Source organism: Chrysochloris asiatica, unplaced genomic scaffold (genome assembly GCF_000296735.1).
Source record: "Chrysochloris asiatica unplaced genomic scaffold, ChrAsi1.0 scaffold00050, whole genome shotgun sequence".
NCBI classification, from domain to species: domain Eukaryota; kingdom Metazoa; phylum Chordata; class Mammalia; order Afrosoricida; family Chrysochloridae; genus Chrysochloris; species Chrysochloris asiatica.
The window spans coordinates 10528471-10546413 of record NW_006408568.1 but is presented as its reverse complement, the minus strand read 5'-3'; the positions used below and the strand labels follow the sequence as shown (position 1 = coordinate 10546413).

The following is a 17943-nucleotide window of genomic DNA, read 5'->3' as shown; positions in this document are numbered from 1 at the left end:
GGTTTTATATATGTCTCCCCATTGCCTTCTTGCTTGCATGGTTTCTGCTGAGAGATCTGAGCGTAATCTGACTTGCATGCCTTTGTATGTTACACTTCTCTTTTCCCTAGCTGCTTTCAGGATTGTTTCCTTATTTTTGATTTTGGAGAGCTTGATTATGATGTCTCAGTGATTATCTTTTGGGTTCTATCCTTCTTGGGGTTCACTGAGTTTCTTGAATGTTTATCTTTTCACTTTTCAGGATGTTAGAGAAATTTTCTTCAACTATTTCCTCTGTGGCTTGTTTGATTCTTCCTGTTCTGGAATGCCGATAATTCTTAAGTTATTCCTCTTCGTGTTGTCCAACATGAATCTTAGATCCTTCTTCAGATTTTTTTAATCCTTTTTTCTGTGTGCTCTTCTTAGTAGTATTGAGAGATTTGTCTTCCAGATCACTAGTTCTGCCTTCCATCTCTTCTATTCTACTCTTTTGCCCTTTCAGTGTATTGTCTATTTCTGAAATTCTATTGTTGATCGTTTGGACATTTTCTGTACGTTTTGAATAGTTTCCAATGCTATATCTAGCTTATTTGATTGTTCTTGTAGCACTTTCCTAACTTTTTTCTTATTCTTCTCAACTCCATTGTAAAGTGCTTTAAAAACATTTTATTATCATTTTTCTGAATTCCTTCTCAGGCATTTCCAAGGCCTACCCTTCTGCCAGAATGCAGTCCAGGTCTACCTCTATGTCATCTGTCTCAGACATTTTATCTTGTTTTTGGAAATGTGCTGATATGGTCATCTGCTTTTGCTTCTTGGACATGTTTAGTGTTTATCTGTGGCCTTAATGCTTAATTGAGTATGTGTTTTGGTATTTTTTTTGCTTTTTGATTGACACCAGGTAGATGTGATCAAGATGTGTATTTCCCTTTTCACTCTTCTGATTGCTTAACTCAGAGTAACTTTCACAGAGGTTTTTTGCCTCCCTCGTGTATGGCAGTTAGTATTGGTTCTTGCCTGCATTTTGGTGTCTTATAGCATGTGATTGTAGCTTGACTATATGGCAGCAGTTGTTGTCTCTTCTTGGATAATTTAGGGAGAGAAAGAGTCCCCCAAAAGTAAAAGGAAGAGCTTAAAACAGCAAAACAGCAACAGCAAAAACCCCAAAACCCAAAAAAACAACAAAAAGACACCACCACCAAAAAAACTTGATTGGATACCGTAGTCTATAATTGCAGATAAGGGAGAGGAGGGAGAGAAGAAAACAAAAAAAATCTATAGCCTAATATGAGTCTGACTTTAATGTACTCCTTCAGCTTCTTGCCTTCAGAGCTGCCTGAGAGATTTCAAGATGTCGATGTTGGTTGTTACGCTGTACCTCAGGATTTAATATAATTTTCAGCCTGTTTTGTTTTTAAACTCTCTTTCCCTCTCCACAACCCTTGTTCTGGCCTTTTCCCTATTAAATAACAATTCGGGGCTGGCTCTTGAGCTATGAAAATATTTAGGAACAAGATTTCTCTTCTATAGAAATCTTAAAACAAACAAACCAACCAAACCCCAAACACATGGACTTTTGAGAATTATTTAAGAGGCATTGGAAACTTCAAGTGAAAAATAGCTCTTTACCAGGAGAAACAAGTAGAATCAGTAATTATCTATCAACAAGAGTCAGTATGTAAAAATCCTTAAAATCCTGTCTCAGGGATATTAGTCAACAAGGCAATTTAGCCAATCAACTAGGCAATTAATTGGAATGGTTAGAGGACAGGACTTGAAGTCAGACCTGCCACTTAATCCCAGCTTTACCACTGGCCAGTTTGCAGGCCATTGGGCAAGTGACTTTACTCTCGAAGTCTCAGTTTTCATTTGACAAACGAGGGTAATAATGGTACACTATTCCCCACCATCCCTATAGACAATTGTACAAGTGAACTGAGTGAATGCATGTAAGCATTTGGATTTCACCATCTGGTACAGAGTAAGCATGAATGCATGTTAACAATTATTGCTGTTAGTATTTTTACTACTCTCTTTCTAAACCAAAGATTTTTAGAAATGCCAAGATACTCAGAATGTTTAGAAAAGAGTTCTTTCTTTTCTAGGGGGAAGAGGGCTGTTGCTCAAGAGTGTTAAATTTGTAAATTTAAATTCTGTGTATTCTTCGAGTTCCTCTTCTGATATTAAACTTTCCTTCCCCAAGGACTCTTTCTTATTCCCAATTTCTTATAGCAGGTGTTTTTCCTCTATACGTTTTGCCAACTCATTATATTCTGACTTAGATTTTACTTTAATCATTTCATATGCACAAACTCCAGTTCCCCAGACAGACTATAAATTTCTCCTGGGTTTAGTTCATGCCATGTACCTTTTTTCCTCTCTCAGAACTTGACACATAGCAGACAGGGTGAATAACTAAATACATGTATAGACCACTATTAACTCTTTTCTCTTGCTTCCTTCTCCCAACAATGTTGTTGCTGTTAAGTACCATCTAGTCAGTTCTGACTCACTGTAACACTGTATAGGGTTTCTGAGGAGCAGCTGGTGGGTTTGAACTGGCAATCTTGCAATTAGCAGTCCAGTGCTTCTCTTACAGTGCCATACTAGGACTCCCTACCAATACTAATTATGATTATAGCAATAGTAAACAAAATTATACAAACTTCTGAATACTGGGTGCTTCCTGTGCTTGGCACTGAACTGAACACTTGGGAAGCCTGTCTTTCTTGATCTTCAACAACTTCAGCTGAGCAAGTTGTGCACTGGGTGGATGCTGAGAGAGTTGTAAAGAGAATAGCTAGGGAATAGCCGGCTTTACAGATGGACACTGAGCAGGGGCTAGTTAGCTGTAGGTCCTGAAACAGAAGACATAGAGCCTCTGTCATGGATTGAGTTCAGTCTCCCCCAAAATATATGTCAACTGGGCTGAGCCATAATAACTTCAGTGCTTTGGCAATTATGTAATGATGTAATCATCCCCATGATGTGAGCTGATGTGATCAGCCAATCAACTAAGGATTTAGGGAGGGATGCAACACACCCTTATTCAGGGCACAGCCCTCACCCAATGTAAAGGGAGTTTCCCTGAGGTGTGACCTGCAACACCTTTGATCATACAAGAGTATGATACAAGTAGAGAGAAGAAAGCAGAGAAGGGACCAAAGTACCACCAAAAAAGATCCAGGAGTGGAGTGTATCCTTTGGACCTGGGTCACTGTGCTGAGAACCCTCTAGACCCAGGGGAAGATGGGTACCAAGACACATAGAGATCTCTCAGGAATATAGAGGCCACAGATGTTGAAAGGAGACATCCCAAAGCTAGCAGAGAGAAAATCTTCTCCTAGAGCTGGCAATCTGAATGGACACCTTATCCTCACTTTTTTTTTGGATGCAATTCAACCAAAGGTTTTAATCCCGTCATTACAAAATCAGGCTATCAAAGCTGAGATTCTTAAGGGGAAAGGATCTGTGCTTATGGGGACATAGTTTGGAAAACTCTCCCATGTGTTTCTGATAGGTCTATGTAGGAACAAACTTTTTTTGACCATAGCCCAGAGTTAGAAATATATATGACATTGTTGTTGTTGTTGTCAGGTGCCATCGAGTCGGAACCGACTTATAGCGACTCCATGCATAGCAGAATGAAACAATGTCTGATCCTGGGCCAACCTCACTACTGCTGCCACACTTGAGTCCATCAATGATGCCACCTGGCCAATCCATCTTGTTAGGGGTATTCCTCTTTTTCTCTGACCCTCCACCTTACCCAGCATGACATCCTTCTCCAGCGACTGTTTCCTCCGGACAACATGTCCAAAGTATGAGAGACGAAGCTTAGCCATCCTGGCCTCCAAGGAGCACTCTGGCTGAACTTCTTCCAAAACAGATCTATCGGTTCTTTTGGCAGTCCATGGCACTTCAGTATTCTCCTCCAACACCACAACTCAAAGGCATCAATTCTTCTATGATCTTCCTTATTCACTGTCCAGCTTTCACATCCATATGAGGCTATTGAAAACACGATGGCCTGGGTCAGGCGCACTCTAGTCCTCAAGCTGACATCTCTGCTCTTCAATACTTAAAAAAGTTCCTGTGCAGCAGATTTGTCCAATGCAATACGTCGTCTGATCTCTTGACTGCTGCTTCTGCGAATGTTGATAGTTGATCCAAGAAGAATGAAGTCCTTGACAACTTCAATCTTTTCTCCATTGATAAGAATGTTGTTTATTGGTCCAGTGGTGAGGATTTTTGTTTTCTTGACATTGAGATGTAATCCATATCGAAGGCTGTGCTCTTTGATCTTCATAAGTAAATGTTTCAAGTCTTCTTCACTTTGAGCAAGCAATATATGACATTATAACTCAGATATACACATACACACATGCATACATACATGGATCTTAAAGACTTTGATGAAACAATGCGTATATGCTTATGCTAGGATCTCCAATGTTATTCTGTATTTTATTCTTTCATTAAAAATGATAGTTGTGAGGATGTGGAGAAATTTGAACCCAACCTAAGTAGATTAGTAGGAATCTAAAATGGTATAGTCACTTTGGAAAACAATTTAACAATTCTGCAAATTGTTATATATAGCGTTTACTATATGACCCAGAAATTCCACTTCTAGGTACACAGACAGGAGGAATGAAATATACATCCATAGGAAAACATTCACAGAAGCACTATTCAAAGTAGTCAAAATGTGGAATCAAACCAAATGTTTATCAACAAAGTGTAGTATAGTCCCAAACTGGAATACTATTTAGCCATGAAAAGGAATGAAGTTCTACAATATGGATGAACTTTGAAAATGTTATGCTAAATGAAAAAAGCCAGTGACAAAAGACATATTATGTAATTCCATTTATATGGAAATGGCCACAATAGGCAAATCTACAAAGATAGAAAGTAAATTTAAGGTTGCCTAGGGCTGGGAGTCCTGGTGTGGTGTTGCAGATTAATGCACTGGACTGCAAGATCAGTTTGAAGTGCAAGGTGGGTGGTTTAAGCTCACCAGTCGCTCCTCGAATACAGGATCGATACTCATATACAGGGTCGCTATGAGTCAGAACCGAGTTGATAGCACTTAACAACAATAACAGGGCAAGAAAAGGAAAAGAAAGAGAACTGATGTCTTTGAAGTATGATGCTGGCAAATAATATTTAATATACCATCAACTGCTAGAAAAATGAACAAATCTGTCTTGGAAGAAGTACAATCAGAATGTGTCTTTGAAGTGAGGATGGTGAGACTTTATCCCATGTACACTGGGTATGTTATCAGGAAGAACCAAACCCTGGAGAAAGACATCTTGCTTGCTAAAATAAAGGGTCAGTGAAAAAGGGGAAGACCCTTAATGAGATGGATTGAAAAAGTGCCTGCAATAATGAGTTCAAACAGATGAGGATGGCACCGGGCCAGACAGAGTTTTGTTCTACTGGACACAGGAACTGCTGAGTCTAAACTGAATCAGCAGCACCTAACTAATCAGGGCTGTGGTGAATGGAGATTACATATGGAGTTTCTTTTTGGAGTGAAGGAAATGTTCTAAAATTAGATTGTGGCAATAACTGCACAACTCTGTAAACATACAAAACCCACTGGACTGTATGCTTTAACAAGATGATATGTAAGTTATATCTCAATAAAACTTTAAAAAATAATGGCTGCAATCCAACAAATTGATTTTACAGTCCTAGATTGTCATGACACAGTTGACAATCACTGTCGTGAGGCCCACTTCATTCCCTTTTCCCATGCCTGTCCTCTTCCTGAGAATCACACTTACCTGGGATGGAAGACTGCAGTCTGTGGGTGGGCAGAGAGACAGACAGCAAGATGGAGAGGGGTAAAGGCGAGGATGGAGGAATGAAAGCCATCTGCGGTGCGATTTCCATCACTCTCCTTCTCCATTTAAGGAATCTTGATTTCATTTGGGGGCAGCCATTTGTTCAGCTAAAACACTACTTTTCTCACCCCTATCAGCTCAACCAAAACCAAACCAAACTCATAAAGTGAGTTCATTCCAACTTGTAACAATCCTACAGGACAGAGTAGAACTGCTTCTTAGGATTTCTGAGACTGTAAATCTTTATAGGAACAGTTTCCTCTTTCTCCCTTGGGGTGATTAGTGAGTTTCAACCATTGACCTTGTGGTTGGCAACTCAATGTCAACCCAGTTCTTAACCCATGGCACATCAGGGATCCTTGTACCAGTTAAAGGAGGCCAATGATATATACCAGAAGCCTTTGGGTGAGGTTTCTGGGAGGCCTCTGTAAAGGACCTGTTGGCTCAGTCAGGCCGGGTGCCTTTTCTTGTGTCTCTAATTCAGACATGATGGCTCAGTCTCCAGAAACTATCTTGTGACCCTGGGGATGGAATATAGCACAAAGGCTGGTGGGTCTCTGATGCTGTCTTGAGGTCACTTGGGTTGGCTACCTGTGCACATCTTTTACATGACAGAATAAATTCCTTCGCTTAAACTACTAAGTTGAACTTTGGATACTAGCAGCCCAAGGAATTTCTAAAAAGTATTCAAAAACCCTACTGTCATTCAGTCGATTCTGACTCATGGTAACGCCATGTGTTACAGAGTATAACTGCTCTACGGGATTTTCTTAGCTTTACAGAAACGGATGACCATGCTTTTCTTACATGGTACCACCTAGGTGGGTCTGAACAGTTAATCTTTAGGTTACCAGTTCAGTGCAAATTGTTTGCATCCCCTAGGGGTCGTTCTAAAAAACAGACCATCTAAATGAACACAAACTCCATTCCATGGAGCCGAGTATAGAAATAGCAGTCATTCTCCCACCTCCCTCATTTTCAGGAAGAACTTCTCCATGCTTCCACCTCTATAGGGAAATGAGGATCCAGTTACCTTGTGATTTTAAATATCCGCAGCAGCCGGACACATCTCAGCACAGAGATGCCCAGGGGGGACATGATCTTGGTTTCCACTAGGATAGTCTCCAGGATGCCCCCACACACAATGAAGCAGTCGAAGCGGTTGAAGAGGGACACGAAATAGGCCTGCAGGCCCAGGCTATACATCTTTAGAAGCATTTCTGCAGTGAAGAGGGCCAGCAATGCCTTATTGGCAGTATCTGGAAGGTTCAGGAGAGGGATCGGACCCAAGTAGGCATCACAGGAGGGCAAAGAGGGAGGAGGAGAAAGAAACCACAGTAATTATTTATTATCAGTGTTGGAAAAAGGCCTGAACACTCTTCCCACTTATGACACCTCTGCCATTCATCCCTAGCCAGAGCAGAATAAGGAATCTAATTACCATAAGAAGCATTCATTGAGCATTTACCAGTGAGTTGACTGACTCATAGTGACCCCAAGTGTATCAGAGCAGAACTTTGCTCTATAGGGTTTTTCATTGGTTTATGTTTGAAGAGTCCACTGGGTGGACTTGAACTGCCAACCTTTTGATTGGAAGTTGATGCATTCATTGCCTGCACTTGATGTATCAAAGGCTTTACAATGTCTTGTATTCCTTACTTCTCCCATCAGTTCTATAAAGCAGGTACTGATAGCATCATGCCAATTTTTTATAACTGAAAGCCAGGTGGTCTGGGTTTGACCTCTTCACTCTTAGACACAACTGTCTCCTGGGATGACAGAGCACAGTCCCAGTGCAGGGGCCATGTGTGCTTAGCACCCAGGAGACACAGTGAGGCACTGGTTAGCATAGTCTAGGAAGGGTGAAGGGCTCTACCTACTCAGTGAGAACAGGCCACCACTTTCCTCTTCCTTGCCTTTCTGCACCCGAGGCACTGAAAATCCATTTCAGGAAGTCAGAAGCCAAGGGTCTGATAGAGACAAACAGGTCGTAGCTTATGTCCTGGTCACCTGGACCCCACAGTGACCACTGGGGCAGACAGATGGTGTGGGACCAGCCAGTTAAGCCATGTCTATTTATAGCAAGGTCATGCATGCTAGTGTGGGTCTTGAGAGCTGCCAGACTCTTGGTGTCTCCAGCATGGCTCCTACCACAAGGCATGGCTACTGACAGGTCCACATCCCCAGGGGTTGGTTCAGGGATGACTTAGCAAGAGTAAACTAAGACAGAGCCAGGGTAAAACTCTCACCTTGGACTTCTGTGAGCCAGTGGGGCTGGTTGTAATGCTCAGAAGCAATGGTGAGTGTGTTAAGGAATACCAGGAAAATCACGAGCCAGTAGAAAACATTAGACTTGACTGCAGCACGGCACTTTCTTCGGCAGAACCGATTCCACCGGCGCCAGTAGCGGCTGGAAAGGGGGCAAGGAGAGAAGGATGGGAGGTGGCTGTGAAGTCAGGTTTCTTTCAACTTGAAACTCACCACAATGGCTTCCCGTCCCCTATCACTGCCCTGGGCCTTATTCCCCAGCAAGTCAGTGGTGAGGAGAGAGCTTTCCCATCCTCTGAGCTTGGCTCTGGAACCTAGTTGTATGGCTTTGGGCATGTGTCTGAAATTCTCTAAGAACCTATTTTCTTATCTGTGAAACAGGGATAGCACTAACCTCATTGGGTTGCTGTGGGGATTTAAAAATAGTCATATAATGTCTCTGGCATAAAGTTGAAGGTATCCATTACATGGGGAATAGTTTTATTTTCTAATAATGGCATTAACATTGTTAGCATGAAAAGTATAGTTAGTCATAGTGATGGTGATAGTGAGAGGGCTAGCAATGAGTCCTTCATATAGATCATGTGCCAGACTGGGCGCTTCTTAAACCTTCTCCCTAATTCTTTAACTCCAAAGAGCAGATATTATCCTGATTCTGTAGATGCAGAAACTAAGCTTAGAGGGGATGAGCTAACTTGTTCCTCACTTGATGCTATCTCTGAGATAAAGTGTAAGGGTTATCCTGGGCCAGAGGTTCTTTGCTTCTAGAGTTTTTAAAAAATCTGATGAATATTTAGATCTTCTTTTTAAAAAAAGAGAAAACATCCACACATACATGCACCTTTACATACAGGTTCACATACTACATGGTGCCCTAAGCTCATCCATGGTCCATGTAATGATCCCCATGGTCTCTTAGTTGGAAACTTTTGTCAGTTATACTCAGACCCAAGTATACATATAATTATCGGAGGAAGCTTCAAAACACAAACAAAAAACACAAACAAACAACCCACCAGTACTCAGACCCCACTCTGAAACAAACTAAATCCATTGTTTGGAAGTGGCCTTAGTCATTAGAACTTTTAAAGTTCCATTGTTGTTGTTATGTGCCGTAGAGTCAGTTCTGACATATAGCAAGACCTTGCACAGGGTTTCCAAGGCTGTAAATCGTTATGGGAGCAGAAATCCTCATCTTTCTCCCATGGAACAGCTGGTAGTTTCAAACTGCTGACCTTGAGGTTAGCAGCCCAATTCGTAACCACTACACTACCAGAGCTCCTTAGGTAGTTCTAAATGTGCAGCCATGGCCAAGAACCATGAAGTTGCATGTTCTCCAAGAGTGCTATGATGCTTTGGCAGAGGAGTTTACAGTTTGCCCCCAGTCTTAACCTCTTGGTACAGAAAACCATGTGATGACTCAGTTGACCAAACATCATATAAATGTTCCTTCCACAAAGAAGGAAGATAATGCTGGAAAGGTGTTTGGAGGTAGAGAGTCATGGTAAGGACTTTAAGAGGAGGAATCACATGGCTGAATTTGGTTTTAGGAAAACCAAACAACCACTCTGTCAACTTCTTGATCAGGGATATGAGAAATGTTCTTCCAGTCATCTGGGTTAGAGAGGACTTCCAGAGCTCCTTAGGATGAAGCTAGCAGCTTTATTAACAGAAAAGAGGACAGTGACTAGGAAGTAGTTAGGAAAGCAGAATCAGTAGGTCTTTGCCTTGACTCGATGTGGAGGAAAATAGAGAAAGGTATGTAAGGGATTGCCAACTTTCCCAGCTGGGTGACTTGGAAGAGTAGAGCCCTTAACCTAGATAGAGACAGAGGAGGAAGAGCAATGGTCAGGCAAGGAGTTCAGCTGTGTGGAGAAAGGGGGTGGTTTAGCTTTGGAAATGATGTGTTTCCAATGCTGCAGGTCACGATTGTAGAGAGACTCCCAAACAGTTGAAGATGGGACTCCTGTTGGGGCAGCAAAGAAGGCAGGAGGAAAACCAAAGCGCAACACTCCATGATTATCTATCCTTTCCAATAAAAGGACCTCCTTTTCATGGATCTCCTCAGTCTAGACAGACACTCCTCTACATAAGCCTTCAGGATCTGCCTCAGAGCAGAGTTTTTCAAACCTTACACAGTAATCCATTTGTGGGTCATGAAATCTATCTAATAGGTCATGACTGGCACTGAAAAAAAAAAAAAAGAAGAAGAAACTAAAAGGAGTACAGAAAATATCAGCGTGTATAACATTTAATAAGGAAAAGCACTTTTATTTTTAAAATAAAACTTGTTTTAGGTCTGTGTGGGTTTGTTTATACAAGGACAGGATATAAATTGTATTTATTATTGTGGATTGTGGTTAATAAAAAGGGGTTAAAGCTCATGAAAACTGGCCTTCTATGTTAGGATCCCACATTCTAAATTTCGAGTCCACAGCATGAGTCTGCATCTCCAATCTTCTGGTTCGAGACCAGGTAAGATTGTCTACTGTCATCTCCTCTGTAGGGCTTTGGGGGAGCATCACTCCTCATTTCTGTGAAAATGTGTTTCTGCGTTTGGCAAGTCATCTACAAAGATGAGTTTGGCATGTCATGTGATATCATAGACACTGTGGTCCAAAGTGGGCACAGGGCTAGTTATATGTGTTTCATGTTATTCCCATCAGTCTTAGCCTTCTTCTTCCAGAGTGGAAGAATCTCCAAACATCATCAATGCCAGGTTGCTACCCAAACAAAAATCAAATCCACTGCTGTCAATTCTGGTTCATGGTACTCCATGTTTTACAGAAATGGTTCCAAAGGGTTTCCTTAGCTGTCATTTTTATGGAAAGAGATTGTCCCAGGTCTTTCTTGTCTGGTGCCATTGAGTGGGCTCAAACCATTAATGTCTAGGTTGGTTGTTGTTGTTAAGTGCCATTGAATCGGTACCGACCCATAGCAACCCAATGCACAACAGAACGAAACACTGCTTAGTCCAGGGCCAACCTCACAATCATTGCTATGCTTGAGCCTATTGATGCTGCCGCTTTGCCAATCCATTTTGCTGGGGTTCTTCCTCTTTTTCTCTGACTCTTCACTTTACCAAATGTGATCTCCTTCTCCAGTGACTGGTCCCTCCTGACAATATATCTGAAGTATCAGAGACCAAGTCTGGTCATCCTGGCTTCCAAGGAGCACTGTGGCTGTACTTCTTCCAACACAGATCTGTATGTTCTTCTGATAGTCCATGGTACTTTCAGTAATCTCCTAGGACACCATAACTCAAATGCATCAATTCTTCTACAGTCTTCCTTATTCACTGTCTAGCTTTCACATGCAGATGAGGTTACTGAAAATACCATGGCTTGGGTCATACTAGGTTGGTAGTAAAGCACACACCTTGTAGTTTGGGTTTCCTGGGGACCTCCAGGATGCCAGGGACAATGAGTAGTATGACTTTGCAGGGGTGGAGACCTCTGCCGCTATGGATCCCTAAACTGCTCTCTGAGATAGTTTGACCTCATTCATATGTCTATTCTGTCAGTTTTCTACATACTGCCTGTTGAAAATCCTGCTAACAATTCTAAGCTGAAATCTACTATAAATGACGAGTATTTTTGTCCATCAGAACTTCAGAGAATTGAGTTCTGGGCTTGAAGAAGATGGGGAGAAAAAGAGAATTAATCTGTGTAGTGTTCTTATCTGACCCCTACATCACTGTAGGTGCTTGAATGCCACCTACACTGAATGCCAAATCTTTGCCGTTGACACTTGCTATTTGAGGAAATTCACTACACAGAGAAGAAATATTCCTGGGTCAGACAATTGTGGTTTCCAAAGGCATTTTGGTATGTTTGCATCCTCCAGAATACCCTAAAAGTCAGGATGGAGGAAGGGGAGGAGAGGGGCATAGCAATAAGACAAGTCCCCAGCGATCTTTGTTGCTGTTGTTAAGTGCACTGTATAGGGTTTCTAAGGAGTGGCTAGTGGGTTTGAACTGCTGACCAGCAGTTCACTGCTTATCCTACAGCATCATACTGGGACTTCTTAGTAAGAGGCAATCTCTAGAGTTTGCCAAATCTTGATACTGTGAGGTCTTAGCTGCTTCTTTTCTGTTATTATGATTAATAATAGTGTAGAGACCTTTTTTGTTTACTTTCTTTTTCCTGAAATGTGAATTTTCAGGACAAACTTTTTTATAAGCTCATGAGTTCAAAAAGTGAACTCACCTCTGTAAAGCTGAAGTATGGAAAAGTCAATTTGATGGTACAGGTTACATGATTCCTTCATATCTGATTTCAAACATATAACTTATATAGCAGTTACAAAGTATATGTTTTAACTAGATACAAGCTTATATTATAGAAATCACTGATAATTGCTATTCAGAATTCTAAGTAATCCATGTTGCTTTCTTTAACAGTTTCCTTTGGAAGACTTGATTAAGGCCCTCTCCTCACCAAGTTTGGGGTAGTTAATGCAGTACTGTGTGGCACGTGGGTCTGGAACGAGTTTCTTCGAACCCTTGCAGGTATGACTATGATGTATGGCATCCTGATACATTGAGCTGTTTCTGGGCCTAGCCATTCCCGGAGTCACATGGATTGGGGCTGGGGTGGGGGTGGGGTAATTACTATCCAGGGAAAGTATTTAAAGATAATTACACACCTCCCACTCTTCAAAATATAGCTTTGCTTGACAACTGGTTTCCTGGCAACGCTTCCTACTGTATAATAAATGTAATAGTTTATTAGAATGTGTAAATTTATTTGTGTGTTTACATATTCATGGAGGATATAGAAATTAAATAATAAAATAGGGAGGAGAAATTTGCCTGCTATTCATGTTCCCTTCACACTAAACGGAAAAGGCATTTACTCCAGAAATAGAACTTTCCATATGTAGACACAGAAGAGAAGGATAGATACGAATGTGTTTAATCGACTTCTCTAAACTTTTGCATTATTACATTCCTCGGCCAATCTCTGCTCCTGCACCCTGGATATGCCTGGCCCATTCCCCATGTTGAGCCATTCTGTCTACATGGAATGTCTTTCTACGATTCTGTCTCCACAAGCAGCTGGTGGGTTTGAACCACTGACCTTATGGTTAGCGGTCTAGTGCTTATCCTACAGTGCCACACCAGGCTCCAATTACATATTGAGATGGGAGTATTTTAGATATATTGGGCTAACTATATTTTAAGCTTGATTTCACTTATTATTTTTTAAAATGTGTCTACCAGAGTACGGAGGTAGTTCTTAAACAAAATCTGAGTTCTTTAGGTGAAGACATGGGGTCTGGTGATTCAGGTAAGAGAAAGGCTATATAAAAAGGCATCACTGTGTGAAAAATCAAGGAATATTTGAGTAGTTGTAAAAAGTTCCATGTGGTTTGAACAAAGTATGTAAAGGGGAACAGAAAAGATGAGGTTAGAAAGTCAGACTGGGGACTGCAGACTATGGAGTCCTATGGTCTGAAGCAGAACAGGGTCATAAACAATGTGCTTTCCATAACACTGAAAGTTCATATCACAGTGTTCCACTGACAGGAAGCAGGTAACAAGTCTTCACTTCATGTCTACCTAACCTGGATTTCACCTTGTAAAGGAAGAAGCCAATTTTGTCTCAGAATCGCCTACAGACAGTGTTGCCAAAAGGATGAACAGTCACAGAGAATTCAACAAAATCAAAGTATTTGTTTGATCTGACTTCACAATCCTCTCACAGATTATTTTACTTGAAGGTGAATATATTAGTAACAAAACCACTGGCCATTTCAACGACCTTTATGTGTCCAATTCACTGACCTATGTCCATCATGCTGCTCAGCCAGCACTCTTAACCATTCCAAATTTGTTGATAACCACACAAAAATAAAGCAGTTACCTCCTTAGAAGGGCGCCTCCTATTCGTCTCCACCCCCTAACTAGTAGATATTATCTTGGACCATCCACAAAGGTAGCAGAGAACAGAGTTTGGACATGGAAAAGCATCGCACTCACCTGAACTTTGATTTGGAGATCCGGTGTCTGAAAGAGAAGACAGAAATGTCACCAAATAATATACAAACACTTTTTTCCACTTAAAACATGTTCAACAATTCTAGGGTTGTCTGAAGTAACTGAAGCCCTTGGTAACTAACTACAGATGGGGACTTCAAAAGTTCATGGAAAAATTCTATTATCTTTTCATTCCATTTTTCCATGCATCTTTTGAAGACCTCTCGTCTATAGGTAATGTGCGGTATGAACTGGAATAACCTTGGACAGAGAGAAGCCTATTTGTCAGTATTTCCTGGTGTGCTTGTGTGTTTGAACACAAAGGCAGAGAATTGGTCCAGAAGCTACATCTACAAATATATCTTCTGAGTGTCAGCCCTCCTTGGAGAGGGACAGTATTATGTTCTCAGATTACCAAGACCCATCCAGCAAGAAATGTGTTAGGAAGACAGCATCTTGGTCAGTTACTAAGAAGAGTCATAGGAGGAGGAAGGTCTTTCTCCTGAAGATGGGAGCATCTCACCAGCAGAAAAATCTCAGGCAGAAGCACAGGGCATAGACCCCACTACTACATGCCCAGGAGTTCAGCATAAGCTGGGTTATGAAGTGAAGACAAGGCAGAGGGAGACAGCTGGAAATGGAGAAGCATCTACAAACCTGGCCCAATAGCTATAAACTTGGTCTACAGAAATAGCTGTTGGTTACGAGGAGCATCTCAGGATTCTGCCAGGCATGTGCAACCTGAGACCTGGGGGACTTCTAGGCAAAACACAGAGCAGGCATGGTGGTGGCTACCTCAAAGGTCATTGTGTGGGAAGGGGTGGTTCCTCTGAAAGGGGGCGATTTTCAAGGAGGCCTGGGACCCTCTGGCTTATATAAGAAAGAGTTCAGGTGAGACTTGAAGGCGTAAGAGGTTGGAGAAGAGAGTCAGAGAGGGAGGGAGATTGTAAAATGAAGTGTAGAGGAGGGGAGAGTGAGGAAGAGAGCAAAAATGTAAGCCCTTGAGCCAAAGAGATTTGAAGGCAACCAATCAGAAATGGCTTGACTATTAACAGGAGGAGTGGCCATTAGAGAGATTTCAGGTGGAGCAACAAGGCTCAGATGGACAAGCAGAAAGACCCGGCATGCAGTTACAGATAAAGAAAGATGGAGACAGGCAGAGAGACAAGGAAAGATGTGGAGAGAAAACAGGCAAGGTGAGTCTGTGCTGCCCCAGCTCTGCTCAACGTGAGCTGTGTTGCATAGGAAGAAAACACCAACCCCTCTAGTTATTTTTCATTTTAAAAAATTAAACCAGAAGATGTGACAGGTGGCAAAGCCATCGTGCATGAGATAATTATATCTCTGGGGCACTAAGGATCAGAGCCAAGTGCCTTTACTGCTCTGAACCGTTAGCTAATAACCTTTTCCCACCCCCAAAGACTGCCTGCTAGGGCTGGAGGATTTAATCACATGTTAACAAAGAGAGTGGGAGGGAAACTGGGAGCCAAGGGCAGAATTTTTATTTAGAGCCACAGTTTAATGGGGGAAACAAATATTTTCCAGCTGCTAATTGGGTGATGGGGAATCCGGAGTACCCTCCTCTCCAGCGGGGCCATCCTGAGCTTGGGGCCTTCCCTAGGCTTGCCTCTCCTTGCTGTTGTTGTTAAGTACCATGGAGTCGATTCCGACTCATAGTGACCCTGCACAGGGTTTCCGAGGCTGCAAGTCTTTACGGGAGCAGAAACCCTCATCTTTCTCCCACAGAACAGCTGGTAGTTTCGAACTGTCGACCTTGAGGTTAGCAGCCTGATTCGTAACCACTACGATACCAGAGTTCCTTCTCCTTGCTGTTTAACAAACAAAAGTAGATGACCTTGGTCTTTAGTCTGTTTCCAAAGTCTGGCCTCAGCTCTGGATGCGTCTCAGAAATTTCTCAGTGAACCTCTCTGGGGTGCTCTTCTGTTCAAACCATTTGTCCACCTCTCTAAGGCTGTCTCCAGGTGGGTTACCTTTAAGCAAAAGTGGGTTTCCATAAGCCTGGATGTTCAGTTCGCCCAAGGGAATGGCCTCTGGGATGTGGGCCCATGGAAGAACTGAGCTGGGGTGATAGTTTGGAGTGAAGTCTACTTTAAGCATATTCAATGAGTAGGAGTCCTTTCTTAGCCTTATAGCACATTCTGAGCAGCAGGAAATGAAGCAAGACCACCTTTTCCACTTACTTACAGTCCTGATGTATAACCACCGACACTATACTTGCAAATTAATTTTGTTGTTGTTCTCAGGGGATCGTGATCATAATTTTAGGTTCACTGGCTCTGAAACACTGATTCCTTTTTAAGACCGGTAAATCTTTTAAAAGATCATTATTTATAAGTAATCAACAGAAATGTTAATCATCATAATCCCCAAGAAGGAAGAAGGCATTGCTCATGTGGTATTTATCTGAATACAAAAGAAAACACCAGGTCCTCGGAGAGCTGGGGTTAGAATTCTTTGTAAAAGTTGGTATGTTTTTATTCTTTTGTACTCTAGTTATCCAGGTCAGGGCCTCACTTCCTGGGAGGTGACCATAGACTCAGTGTTTGGAAAAGCGGGTCTGTCTCACTATGTAAGCCAACTGGGGAGCATGTGTATGTCTTGGATTCATGTTTTCACTTCTCTCCTAGAGTGAAATTTACAAAGGCAAAGAGTCTTCAAAACAGCAGAGACTACCAGCTTCTCCTAACCACACTAGGGTGTGCACACCTTGCTCAGAAGCGTTCTTGGTTTTATCCATCATTATTATCCTAGTGATGGGGCAATTCCTCCCTAGTGTTTTAAGTGGATTATTGAAGAAGAGCATGGAGAAAGAAAAAGTTATGAACCAAGACATAAGACCATTAAAACAGCTCCACTTGGTTGGGCCTGAAGTTCATTCAACACAGAATATTTTTTCTGACCAGTCTTCCAAGACAAACCTTCGGGGACACCATGGTTTTCTTCACTGATATTAAAATTCAAAATTAGAGACAGACTCCAAAACTCTTTTTTGTTTTGCTTACTCAATTTGCACTTGCCATTATTTGACAAATATTTGAACTTCTTGGGAGCTTACAGTAATGAGCGCCATATGTTTACTACCTGCTGTGTGAAACAATATTTCCCTAAGTTGTCCCAAATTTGCCTTTAATACAAGTCAGATGGCACTGTAGTCAATCACCCACCATCTATGACAACACTTGTGACTCAGCCTCCTTGCCTCCATGACTTCGTCACCACCCACAGCCATTATTACAAGAAGGTCAAATCCTAGACCTTCTCATTATATAGCATTGTTTTCAACTACTGAGTGTTGAATTTAATACACATCTCTGACCAGAGTTTCCTCGTCTAGTATCCTTTGCCCTCACCAGAGCCTTCCAATCACACACCCTCTTCTAAGGCTCCAGGATAACACCAGAGTTGAGTTCTAGTACTCAGCTTGGTCCACGTTCATGTCAACAGTGCCCTCAATACCATGCAGGCTCCCATCCTGGCTGGGTCTACTATTGGACCTGCCTGGCAACACTGGTTCACACCAGTGTTTGGCTTTAGTGCTCCCAGTCTACAGAGGCTACCAAAAATTGTGTCAAATTGTCTTGATAGGCTGACTCTACATTTATGATGCCAGTTTCCATTGTGGCTTTGCTTAGCAGTCTTCTTAGTGGTTCTCAGTGACTTACTAGCTTGAATCTTCTGTCTTATCCTTCAAGTTCCTATGACACTTGAACTTCACTTTCTACGATGGGATGACTGAGGTCATTTTCTATGACTCTCATCACTGACCTTCTTCATTGAAGCTTGTTTCTGAGGTTGTATCTTCTACAGAACTATAGGCTTTATGAGCTAGAAGGGACC

General features: G+C 41.9%; 1 protein-coding gene across 1 annotated transcript in view; it reads right to left on the bottom strand.

Annotated features, from left to right (window-relative positions):
* Nucleotides 1-17943, bottom strand: part of CACNA1C (calcium channel, voltage-dependent, L type, alpha 1C subunit) — a 779292-nt gene that overhangs the window by 164650 nt on the left and 596699 nt on the right. The window contains exons 17-19 of the mRNA XM_006862777.1: nt 14089-14115; nt 8087-8247; nt 6871-7096 (exon numbers count right to left, since the gene is read on the bottom strand). Of these exons, the coding sequence (XP_006862839.1) occupies nt 6871-7096; nt 8087-8247; nt 14089-14115 (414 nt within the window). The remainder of the gene's footprint in view (nt 1-6870; nt 7097-8086; nt 8248-14088; nt 14116-17943) is intronic.